Source organism: Salmo trutta, chromosome 21, assembly GCF_901001165.1.
Source record: "Salmo trutta chromosome 21, fSalTru1.1, whole genome shotgun sequence".
Classification (NCBI taxonomy): Eukaryota; Metazoa; Chordata; class Actinopteri; order Salmoniformes; family Salmonidae; genus Salmo; species Salmo trutta.
The window spans coordinates 34609073-34621933 of NC_042977.1; the positions used below are offsets into that span (position 1 = coordinate 34609073).

The 12861-nt window shown below is 43.8% G+C and overlaps 1 protein-coding gene across 1 annotated transcript in view; it reads right to left on the reverse strand.

Moving 5' to 3' along the window:
• Positions 1-6091: 6091 nt before the first annotated feature.
• Positions 6092-12861, reverse strand: part of LOC115157244 (dynamin-3) — a 44778-nt gene continuing 38008 nt past the window's right edge. Inside the window, exons 19-21 of the mRNA XM_029705329.1 lie at positions 10352-10578; positions 9858-10040; positions 6092-8100 (exon numbers count right to left, since the gene is read on the reverse strand). Of these exons, the coding sequence (XP_029561189.1) occupies positions 8055-8100; positions 9858-10040; positions 10352-10578 (456 nt within the window). The 3' untranslated portion in view covers positions 6092-8054. The remainder of the gene's footprint in view (positions 8101-9857; positions 10041-10351; positions 10579-12861) is intronic.

Here is a 12861-nt window from a genome sequence, read left to right on the forward strand (position 1 = left end):
TCAGATTTTACTGCTTGCATCGGTTACCTGATGTGGAAAAGATTTCCATGTAGTCATGGCTCTATGTCGTACTGTGTGCCTCCAATAGTCTGTTCTGGACTCAGAGACTGTGAAGAGAACTCCGGTGGCATGTCTTGTGGGGTATGCATGGGTGTCTGAGCTGTGTGTTAGTAGTTTAAACAGACAGCTCGGTGCATTCAACATGTCAATACTTCTCACAAAAACAAGTAGTGATGAAGTCAATCGCTCCTCTACTTTAAACCAAGATAGATTGACGTGCATATTATTAATGTTAGCTCTTCATGTACAGTACCAGTCAAAAGTTTGGACACACCTGCTCATTCCAGGGTTTTTATTTATTTTTACAATTTTCTACATTGTAGAATAAATGACAGATATGGAATCATGTTGTAACCAAAAAAGTGTAAAAAAATCAAATATTTTATATTAGAGATTATTCAAGGTAGCCACCCTGTGCCTTGATGACAGCTTTGCACACACTTGGCATTCTCTCAACCAGCTTCATGAGGTAGTCACCTGGAATGAATTTTAATTAACAGGTGTGCCAGTTGTGTTGTGACAAGATAGGGGTGGTATGCAGAAGATAGCCCTATTTGGTAAAATACCAAGTCCATATTATGGCAAGAACAGCTCAAAATAAGCAATGAGAAATGACAGTCCATCATTACTTTAAGACATGAAGGTCAGTCAATCTGGAAAATGTCAAAAACTTTGAAAGTTTCTTCAAGTGCAGTCGCAAAAACCATCAAGCGCTATGATGAAACTGGCTCTCATGAGGACCACCACAGGAAAGGAAGACCCTGAGTTACCTCTGTTGCAGAGAATAAGTTCATTAGAGTTAACTGCACCTCAGATTGCAGCCCAAATAAATGCTTCACAGAGTTCATGTAACAGATACATCTCAACATCAACTGTTCAAAGGAGACTGCGTGAATCAGGCCTAATGGTCGAATTGCTGTAAACAAAATATTTTAAAAAACACTACTAAAGGACACCAATAAGAAGAAGAAACTTGCTTGGTCCAAGAAACACGAGCAATGGACATTAGATATTAGACCGGTGGAAATCTGTCCTTTGGTCTGATAAGTCCAATTTTTAGATTTTTGGTTCCAACCGCCGTGTCTTTGTGAGACGCAGAGTAGGTGAACGGATGATCTCCGCATGTGTGGTTCCCACCAGGAAGCATGGAAGAGGAGGTGTGATGTGTGGGGGGGCTTTGCTGGTGAACGTGTCAGTGATTTATTTAGAATTCAAGGCATACTTAACCAGCATGGCTACCAAAGCATTCTGCAGCAATATGCCTTCCCATCTGGTTTGCGCTTAGTGGGTGTAATGTAGACGCTGGAGTTGAGAAGCAGGTGCAGGTGGTAAGTTTAATATGACAAATAACATGGAACGATCCAACATAGGAGTAGTGTCTAGACATGAATAACAGAAACAATACTGCCTGGGGAAGGAACCTAAGGAAGGGACAGATAAAGGGGAGGTAATGAGTGGACAAGATGGTGCCAGAGAACAAGGCTGACGTTTTACGTATTCCTAACCAATTGTGTTTTTTGTTCGTTTCTTTGCTTTGTTTGTAACTTATTTTGTACATAATGTTGCTGCTACCGTCTTTTATGACCGAAAATAACTTCTGGACATCAGGACTGCGATTACTCAAAACGGACTGGCAGAATCCTTTTTTTCCTTTAACGAGTCCGACGAGCCCGACTTGAATGATATACTGCTTCCGTGGGAACAGGCCCAGATCCCTGTCATTTGAAGAGAAGGCAGAGAAAAAGGGGCCAGAGGATGGGCTGCCTTCTGAGAATTTGTAGGCAATCAAATAAGCCCCCACTTCCTTCCATTCTAATAGCAAACGTGCAATCTTTTGAAAATAAAATTGATGACCGACGCGGAAGATTAAACTACCAACGGGACATTCAAAACTGTAATATCTTATGCTTCATGGCTGAACGACAACATTATCAACGTACAATAAGCTGGTTATACGCTGTATCAGCAGGACAGAACAGCGGTGTCTGGTAAGACAAGGGGCGGCAGACTATATAATTTTGTAAATAACAGCTGGTGCACGATATCCAAGGAAGTCTCGAGGTTTTGCTCGCCTTAGGTAGAGTATCTCATGATAAGCTGTACACCACACTATCTACCTAGAGAGTTTTCATCTGTATTTTTCGAAGCTATCTACATACCACCACAGACTGATGCTGGCACTAAGACCGCACTGAATGAGCTGTATTCCACAATAAGCAAACAGGAAACCGCTCACCCAGAGTAGCCGGGGACTTTAATGCAGGGAATCTTAAATCCGTCTTACCAAATGTCTATCAGCGTGTTAAATGTGCAACCAAAGGGAAAAAAAACTCTGGACCACCTTTACTCCACACACAGAGACGTATACAAAGCTCTCCCTCGCCTTCCATTTGGCAAATCTGAACATAATTCTATCCTCCTGATTCCTGCTTACAAGCAAAAATTAAAGCAGGAAGCACCAGTGACTAGATCAATAAAAAAATGGTCAGATGAAGTAGATGCTAAGCTACAGGATTGTTTTGCTGGCACAGAGTGGAAAATGTTCCGGGATTACTCCGATGGCATTGAGGAGTACACCACTTCAGTCATTGGATTCATCAATAAGTGTATCGATGACGTTGTCCCCACAGTGACCGTACGTACATACCCCAACCAGAAGCCATGGATTACAGGCAACATCCGCACTGAGCTAAAGGCTAGAGCTGCCGCTTTCAAGGAGAGGAACTCTAACCTGGAAGCTTATAAGAAATCCTGCTATGCCCTCCGCCGAAACAGCAAACAGGCAAAGCGTCAATACAGGACTAATATCGAATCATATTACACCGGCTCTGACGCTTGTCGGATGTGGCAGGGCTTGCAAACCATTACAGACTACAAAGGGAAGCACAGCCGAGAGCTGCCCAGTGACACGAGCCTACCAGATGAGCTAAACTACTTCTATGCTTGCTTCAAGGCAAATAACACTGAAACATACATGAGAGCACCAGCTGTTCCGGAAGACTGTATGATCACGCTCTCCACAGACGGATTACCAGGACGTGTACTGAGAGCATGCGCTGACCAACTGGCAAGTGTCTTCACTGACATTTTCAACCTCTCCCTGTCTGAGTCTGTTATACCAACATGTTTTAACAGACCACGATAGTCCCTGTGCCCAAGAGCACTAAGGTAACCTGACTAAATTACTACCGACCCATAGCACTCACGTCTGTAGCCATGAAATGCTTTGAAAGGCTGGTCATGGATCACATCAACACCATTATCCCAGAAACCCTCGACCCACTCCAATTTGCATACCAGCCCAACAGATCCACATATGATGCAATCTCTATAGCACTCCACAATGCCCTTTCCCACCTGGACAAAATGTGAGAATGCTATTCATTGACTACAGCTTAGCGTTCAACACCATAGTGCCCTCAAAGCTCATCAATAAGCTAAGGACCCTGGAAATAAACACCTTCCCTCTGCAACTGGATCCTGGACTTCCTGACGGGCCGCCCCCAGGTGGTAAGGGTAGGTAACAACACATCCGCCACGCTAACCCTCATCACAGGGGCCCTTCAGGGGTGCGTGCTCAGTCCCCTCCTGTACTCCCTGTTCACTCATGACTGCACGGCCAGGCACGACTCCAACACCATCATTAAGTTTGCCAATGACACAACAGTGGTAGGCCTGATCACTGACAACAACGAGACAACCTATAGGGAGGAGGTCAGAGACCTGGCCGTGTGGTGCCAGGACAACAACCTCTCCCTCAATGTGATCAAGATAAATGAAATGATTGTGGACACAAGGAAAAAGAGGACCGAGCACGCCCCCATTCTCATCGATGGGGCTGCAGTGGAGCAGGTTGAGAGCTTCAAGTTCCTTGGTGTCCACATCACCAACAAACTAACATGGTCCAAGCACACCAAGACAGTTGTGAAGAGGGCACGACAAAACCTATCCCCCCTCAGAAGACTGAAAAGATTTGTCATGGGTCCTCAGATCCTCAAAAGGTTCTACAGCTGCACCATCAAGAACATCCTGACTGGTTGCATCACTGCCTGGTATGGCAGCTGCTCGGCCTCCGACCGCAAGGCACTACAGAGGGTAGTGCGAACGGCCCAGTACATCACTGGGCCAAGTTTCCTGCCATCCAGAACCTCTATACCAGGCGGTGTCAGAGGAAGGCCCTAAAAATTGTCAAAGACTCCAGCCATCCTAGTCATAGACTGTCTCTTCTACCGCATGGCACTGGAGCGCCAAGTCTAGTTCCAAGAGGCTTCTAAACAGCTTCTACCCCCAAGCCATAAGACTCCTGAACACCTAATCAAATGGCTACCCAGACTATTTGCATCCAACCACCTACCTCATCCCCATATTTGTTTTTCTTCTCTTTTGCACACCAGTATTTCTACTTGCACATCCTCATCTGCACATATATCACTTGTGTAAATTGCTAAATTGTAATTACTTCGCCACTATTGGCCTATTTATTGCCTCCTTACTTCATTTGCACACACTGTATACAGATTTTACTATTGTGTTATTGACTGTACGTTTGTTTATGTGTAACTCTGTGTTGTTGTTTGTGTCGCACTGCTTTGCTTTATCTTGGCCAGGTCGCAGTTGTAAATGAAAACTTGTTCTCAACTGGCCTACCTGGTTAAATAAAGGTGAAATAAAAATACATTTAAAAAATGTATCCGCTCTAAGCTTTACAAGAATATTGCTCTGACCATAAACGGCAACACCTCCACCATTTGGCATTCCTGTTTCTTCTGAAGATGTTTAAACCATGTATTGCTACCACTGTATCATCAAAGGTATTATCTAAGTGAGTTTCAGAGAGTCAGTAAATGAATGTTATCTGTTACTAGCAAGTTATTGATTCATTGAACCTTGTTTCTTAGGCTACATATGTTAATGTGGGCTATTTTTAGCACTTTTCTGGGATTCTTGATTGTTCATAAGCGCATGATTACTGCATACAATAGCTGTAGGGTTGACAGAGGCATTCAGGGGAGTTAGAGGGACATAAATTACGTTACTTACATTATGACTGCTAATGCCCCTGGGCCAATGTACATTTGCAGCAGCACTACAACAGCTCAGCGACACAATGGTGGGGATTATCTGAGCATGGCTTGTGTCATGGATAAGTCATTGTCTCAATGCAGCCTTGAAATGCGCGGACAGGGTCCAGGAGCCAAAATGATTTGGATGGACTCCATCATTCCTGTAGAGCATCTTCTGTTTCCAAAAAGTGTCAAAGTTATCTATAAAAGTTATGCCAGCAGAGCTACAGTAGTCTTTTAGCCAGGTGTGTAATGTCAGTAGCCTGCTGAATCTTTCACAGCCGCGACCCATTGATGGTACCGGGCCTGAAATAATTGGCCGCTTTTTGGAATCTTTCAGACTTAGAATCAGTTCTTTAAAATCAATTTTCAGCAGTTCCGAGCTATCCCTCTTAATGTCGTTTGACCCCACATGGACAAGTTGGAGCTTTCAACAGAAAAATATGTATTCTGAGTTGCTTTCTTTTCTCATTGTCTTTTAGAAAATAGCCCGGCTATGACGATAACTAAATTATTCGGTACATATTACAACTTTAAAAAAACATAGTCTACTCTGTGTAGAACAGTACTTCATGTCAAAAGAAAAAGTTATGCAATGCAACTCAATGCTGATGAGGAGGACGTGTTCATCTGCCTGATAATAAGTGTAGGCCTGCAGTTACTTATGGCTAACCAGCGCCATCATCTGGGCAAATAAGTGTACTGTTTCTGTCTGTATAACTATCATTATAGATCATGGTGATGATGGACTAATAAATCCACCACAATAAAATCAGTTCATTTTAGTTGAGTTTCATATCTGATTCATTTAAACAAACCCTTCTGTCTTAGTATTATGTGCAGTGCAGTCTGTGAATGTCCTTTCACCAACTTGTATGTTCAGCTACTGTTTCCAGTTATGGAGGGGCTTAACTGCATGGGTTAATCAGATAAATATATTTGGAAGAGAAACATTTTGGACAAAGGGAAAGTGGGAGGAGAATAGTTTATTGAAGAGAGATACAGACACACAGAAAGAAAAGAACCACTGTTGCAATTCAATTCCCAATTAATCTAAATCCTCCTACATACAATATATTTTCATAACTATAGGAACCACATTGTTGATGTTCTGCTTGATATTGTATGATTTCCTTTCTATAATTAACTTTGGCAATACAGACTTGTAACTCATGCCACTATGGTGGTCTAATTGATCTATTTAGAGAAGTAGAGCGAGAGAACACTAGAGACATTGAGAGAACAAGCGCTAGATTGTAACAAGGTCATTATAGTCAACAGTCACCTCTGTATTATTAATACCTTGGTTTGTATGTATGTACTGCAGAACACAGTCTCAAAAGAGGACCACAAACATACACAATAACAAACTGACAGAGAGCACTTTACACAAATCCACCTTAAGCTCTGGGCACAGTGGCTGACTGGACTCAGGACTGGGGAGGAAGAGGGAGAGGAGAAAAGGAGAGGACAGGGAGAGGAGGACAGGGAGAGGAGGACAGGGAGAGGAGGACAGGGAGAGGAGGACAGGGAGAGGAGGACAGGGAGAGGAGGACAGGGAGAGGAGAAAAGGAGAGGACAGGGAGAGTTAGGACAGGGAGAGGAGGATACATTTTACACAGTTCTATAGTGGCATGTGATCAGTCATGAACACAGGGGAGGGTTGAATCCAACCTGAGGCAAAGGCTAAATGGAGAATGTCACTGTTCTCAGTCACACAGAGATATGTATCTTCCCATAATTGTGGCCAGTAATATCAGTGTATTTCTCTGTCTCTCTGTGTGTTGGAATACTTCCTTCCATCTCGCCAGCCAGCCTCTGTGAGTTTGAGCTTAAAGGTGTGAGGAAGATCTCCACTTGACCAGTGATACAGTAGATACAGGCATACCATTTATTGAGGCTGTTTTGTTTTGAACAATGTCCTCAGCCTTGTTCTATGTGTATTGACCGCTACTACAACACAGGAACAAATCACACAATAATCCAACATCAAATTAGTCCCAAGGGTCTTGATTTATTAACAGCTTACAACTCAAACATCAGACCAACGTGCAGACAGATAATACATGCATACGTGTTGGCACACACTCACACACATATATATGCACAAATATACGCACACACTTACATTCACACACACACGCACGCACACGACACACATACACTCCACTAAGACATATTCTTTCCTCTCTCTCTAAGAGAAGAACACCTAGCCAATAACCCACAGAAAGAGGGTGTTGTACAATATGCAATATATGATACTAAAACTAACTTGGCCTATATAGGCCAATTAGTCCCCTTCCCTCACACACACACACACACACAACACACACACACACACACACACACACACACACACACACACACACACACACACACACACACACACACACACACACACACACACACACACACACACACACACACATGCAATAAAAGCAGCCTATGTGCCATGCTGCATTTTGGAATGGGTAGGGTAGTGCCACTGCTGAGCATAGATATGTAGAGAAGCAGCAAGTGGGGTCTAGGTGGAGGTGGGTGGAGGGTGAGGAGGGGGTTCTAGGGACAGCAGGTTGGGTTCTAGGTAAGGGAGATGAGGTTTCTAGGGGCTGAAACTCAGTCGGAACTGGATCTGCTAAACAGACCTGGACCACAGGTGAGCACAAGCACACATACAGAAAGATACACCACAAGACAAGCACCATACTGTACATAGATACATGGACATTGATCGTCACCTGGCGTGAGGTCAGGGGTCAGGGTCAGAGGGCAAAAGGTTCAATGTCTGCACTATGTAAAGACCAAGGATAGATAGAAGAGGGGCTTGTGGAGGATAGGGGAATAGGGTTGGTATGGGGATGGAGGAGCGCTAGGTGATGAGCTAGGGGATGAGCACTAGGCCCTTAAGAGATCACAAGCTCCTTTGACTGCTTAAGATGGGGGGACATTTCTTGTTGGAGAAGGAGGAGGTCGCCGACTGGGGACGAGGGAGGAAGGGAGAGTGGGAGGGCAGTAGTGTTTAGAGGACAAAGTGTGACAGAGAGAGAGAGAGAGAGAAAGGGAAGAGAGTAGGAGAGAAGCAGAGAGTTAAGTTAGTTGAAAAAGGGTTAAAAACAGGCCATTAGCAATAGCATAAAGGACAGGTGTTAAAAGAGAAATAGTGACTTCAGAGAAAGAAACAGAGAAAAGTGGCATCCTGAATTTGGAAGTGGTGTTGAGAAACCCTTCAGCGTGTGGACTTCCTTGCTTCAGTAACCACAAACTACTGGAATGTGTTTGTGTGTTTAAGTTGAATGATACTGAACAAAAATATAAACGCAACATGCAACAATTTAAACTATTTTTTGTATTTGGTATTTGTATTTATTAAGGATCCCCATTACCAGCAGCAGCTACTCTTCCTGAGGTCCAGCAACATTAAGGCAGTTATACAATTTAAAAAATCTTACAATACATTCACAACAGATTTCACAACACATTACGTGTGTGCCTTCAGGCCCCTACTCTACCGTTACAGCTCATATAAGAAAATCAGTCAATTTAAATAAATTCATTAGGCCCAAATCTATGGTTTTCACATGACTGGGCAGCCATGGATGGGTCTGGGAGGGCATAGGCCCACCCACTTGGGAGCCAGGCCCAGCAAATCGGAATGAGTTTTTCCCCAAAAAGGGTTTTATTACAGACAGAAATACTCCTCAGTTTCATCAGCTATCCGGGTGGCTGGTCTCAGATGATCCCGCAGGTGAAGAAACCAGATGTGGAGGTCCTGGGCTGGCGTGTTTACACGTGGTCTGCGGTTGTGAAGTCGGTTGGACGTACTGCTAAAGTCTCTAAAACAACGTTGGAGGCGGCTTATGGTAGAGAAATGAACATTCAATTCTCTGGCAACAGCTCTGGTGGACATTCCTGCAGTCAGCATGCCAGTTGCACTCACCCTCAAAACAGGAGATATCTGTGGCATTGTGTTGTGTGACAAAACTGTACATTTTAGAGTGGCCTCTTATTGTCTCCAGCACAAGGTGCACCTGTGTAATGATCATGCTGTTTAATCAGCTTCTTGATATGCCACACTTGTCAGGTGGATGGATTATCCTGGTAAAGGCGAAATGCTCACTAACAGGGATGTAAACAAACGTGTGCACAACATTTTTGAGAAATAAGCTTTTTGTGCGTTTGGAACATTTCTGGGATCTTTTAATTCAGCTCATGAAACATGGGACCAACACCGCACTTGTTGCTTTTATATTTTTGTTCAGTATAATAACCCTTCAAATATTCCCCTTTAAGTAAAACAGTGGAACGTGATGTAGGGAGCTGAGTCAGGTTATATGAGGGTTACCACTAGTAATGGGTACCAAATAGTGTTCATTGTATCGATCAGTTGAGGCTAGCAAAGGTAGGACGGCTCATAATAATGTCTGGAACAGAGCAAATGGAATGGCATCAAACACATGGAAACCATGTGTTTGGTGTATTTGATACCATTCCACTTATTACACTCCAGCCATTACCACCAGCCCGTCCTCCCCAATTAAGGTGCCACCAACCTCCTGTGGTCTCTATGTATACATATCAGACCCTTTAATCCAAAGGCCAAAGCAATTTACAGTGAGTGCATACATTTTTTTGTTTTTGATCCCTATGTGAATTAAACCCTTGCTCTTAGCACACACGATCATGCTCTGACCAACTGAGCCACAAAGGAGCACATAGGCCCTGGCCTGGTCTCACCTGGGGATGCTGGGAGGGGCCCGGTTGGGGCGGCTGGGGACCTGGGGGCTATCAGCACTGTTGCTGAAGGGCCCCAGAGGTCCTGGGCGGTTAGGAGGGGGGGGAGCCCCTCGCCCCCCTCCGGGACTAGGACGCTGGCCTGATGACATCCTCCTGGAACCAGTGGGGCTGGTTGGAGGAGACCTGGGGGGGTGGAGATATGGCCCTTAGTGACCTCTCGTGTATGACATATTCTGGACATAACAGATCAAATAGACTAAACTATTTGTGATTTCCTTTTTTTATTTTGCAACACTATCCAAGTAAAAAATAAAATAATAATAATAACATAGTCTTCTTGGGAATCAGTGGAAATCAGTGCAAACCCGGGTCTCCTGCTGGCCAACCCAACATCTTCACCATTATTAGAACAAGAGTTGACTCCACTACACTACATTTAGATCAATGTCTAGGGTCTAGGGTCGTCCTTATCAATGGACTACCAGGATGCCTACCTGTTGCCACCTCCACTGCGCCAGTCGTTCACGGGCGGCGGCATGGGGGTGGAGATGGTGGTGGTGGAGATGTCTCCTATGATGGCCAGGGCCTCCTTCAGGGACTGGTGGGTCCTGAGGACCTCGTCCCTCCTCTGGACCTGCTCCTGGGACTCATCCATCAGGGCACCCTGGTCCCCGGCTGAGTACAGCTGGGCCAGCAGCTCCGCGTTGATGAAGTCCTTCACCTGGTGGCAGGAGAGAGAATTGATGGATAAATCAATCACTCATTCAAATATGTTTATAAAGCCCTTATTACAACAACAATTGTCAGCTAGTGCTTTACAGTAACCCGGTGTCACGACTTCTGCCGAAGTCGGTCCCTCGTTCGGGCGGCGTTCGAGGGTCGACGTCACCGGCTTTCTAGCCATCGCAGATCCACTTTTCATTTTCCATTTGTTTTGTCTTTGTCTTACACACCTGGTTTCAATTCCCCAATTACTTGTTCATTATTTAACCCTCTGTTCCCCCATGTTTGTTTGTGAGTAATTGTTTATTGTTTTGCAGTCCGTATGTGTGGCCTTGTATTTATACGACGTGCATTGTGAATTATTTTAGTAAATTGCTTTCATTACTCATATCTGCTGTCCTGCGCCTGACTCATCTCACCAGCTACACACAGACGCATAATACCCGGCCTGTTTGATTTACCAATGCAGAAAGTCTGGAACCAATAGGACCCTGAATAGTTTCTACTTCCAAGCCATTAGACTGCTAAACAAGACTGCTAAATAGCTAATCAAATGGCTACCTGGACTATCTGCATTGACTCACTTTACCCCTATCTATATGTACATAGCTACCTCAATTACCTCGTACCCCTACACAGCGACTCGGTACGGCTACTCCCTGTATATAGCCATGTTATTACCTCGTACCCCTACACATCGACTCGGTACGGCTACTCCCTGTATATAGCCATGCTATTACCTCGTACCCCTACACATCGACTCGGTACGGCTACTCCCTGTATATAGCCATGTTATTACCTCGTACCCCTACACATCGACTCGGTACGGCTACTCCCTGTATATAGCCATGTCTATATAGCCATCCAGGCTGTATCACATCCGGCCATGATTGGGAGTCCCATAGGGCGGCGTACAATTGGCCCAGCGGCGTCCGGGTTTGGCCGGGGTAGGCCATCATTGTAAATAAGAATCTTTTTTTAACTGACTTGCCTAGTTAAATAAAGATTAAATAAAAATAAAAAATGTATTACCTCGTACCACTGCACATCAACTTGGTATTGGTACTCCCTCTATATAGCCACGTTATTACCTTGTACCGCTGCACATCAACTCGGTACTGGTACTCCCTGTATATAGCCATGTTATTACCTGGTACTCCCTGTATAGAGCCATGTTATTACCTGGTACTCTCAGTATTTAGCCATGTTATTACCTGGTACTCTCAGTATATAGCCATGTTATTACCTGGTACTCCCTGTATATAGCCATGTTATTACCTGGTACTCTCAGTATATAGCCATGTTATTACCTGGTACTCTCAGTATATAGCCATGTTATTACCTGGTACTCTCAGTATATAGCCATGTTATTACCTGGTACTCTCAGTATATAGCCATGTTATTACCTGGTACTCTTAGTATATAGCCATGTTATTACCTGGTACTCTCAGTATATAGCCATGTTATTACCTGGTACTCTCAGTATATAGCCGTGTTATTACCTGGTACTCTCAGTATATAGCCATGTTATTACCTGGTACTCCCTGTATAGAGCCATGTTATTACCTGGTACTCTCAGTATATAGCCATGTTATTACCTGGTACTCCCTGTATTTAGCCATGTTATTACCTGGTACTCTCAGTATATAGCCATGTTATTACCTGGTACTCCCTGTATTTAGCCATGTTATTACCTGGTACTCTCAGTATATAGCCATGTTATTACCTGGTACTCCCTGTATAGAGCCATTTTATTATCTGGTACTCTCAGTATATAGCCATGTTATTACCTGGTACTCTCAGTATATAGCCATGTTATTACCTGGTACTCTTAGTATATAGCCATGTTATTACCTGGTACTCTCAGTATATAGCCATGTTATTAACTGGTACTCCCTGTATTTAGCCATGTTATTACCTGGTACTTCCTGTATATAGCCGTGTTATTACCTGGTACTTCCTGTATATAGCCATGTTATTACCTGGTACTCTCAGTATATAGCCTTGTCATTAACTGGTACTCTCTATATATAGCCTTGTTATTAACTGGTACTCCCTGTATTTAGCCATATTATTACCTGGTACTTCCTGTATATAGCCATGTTATTACCTGGTACTTCCTGTATATAGCCATGTTATTAACTGGTACTCTCTGTATATAGCCTTGTCATTAACTGGTACTCTCTGTATATAGCCTTGTTATTAACTGGTACTCCCTGTATTTAGCCATGTTATTACCTGGTACTCTCTGTGTAGAGCCATGTTATTAACTGGTACTCTC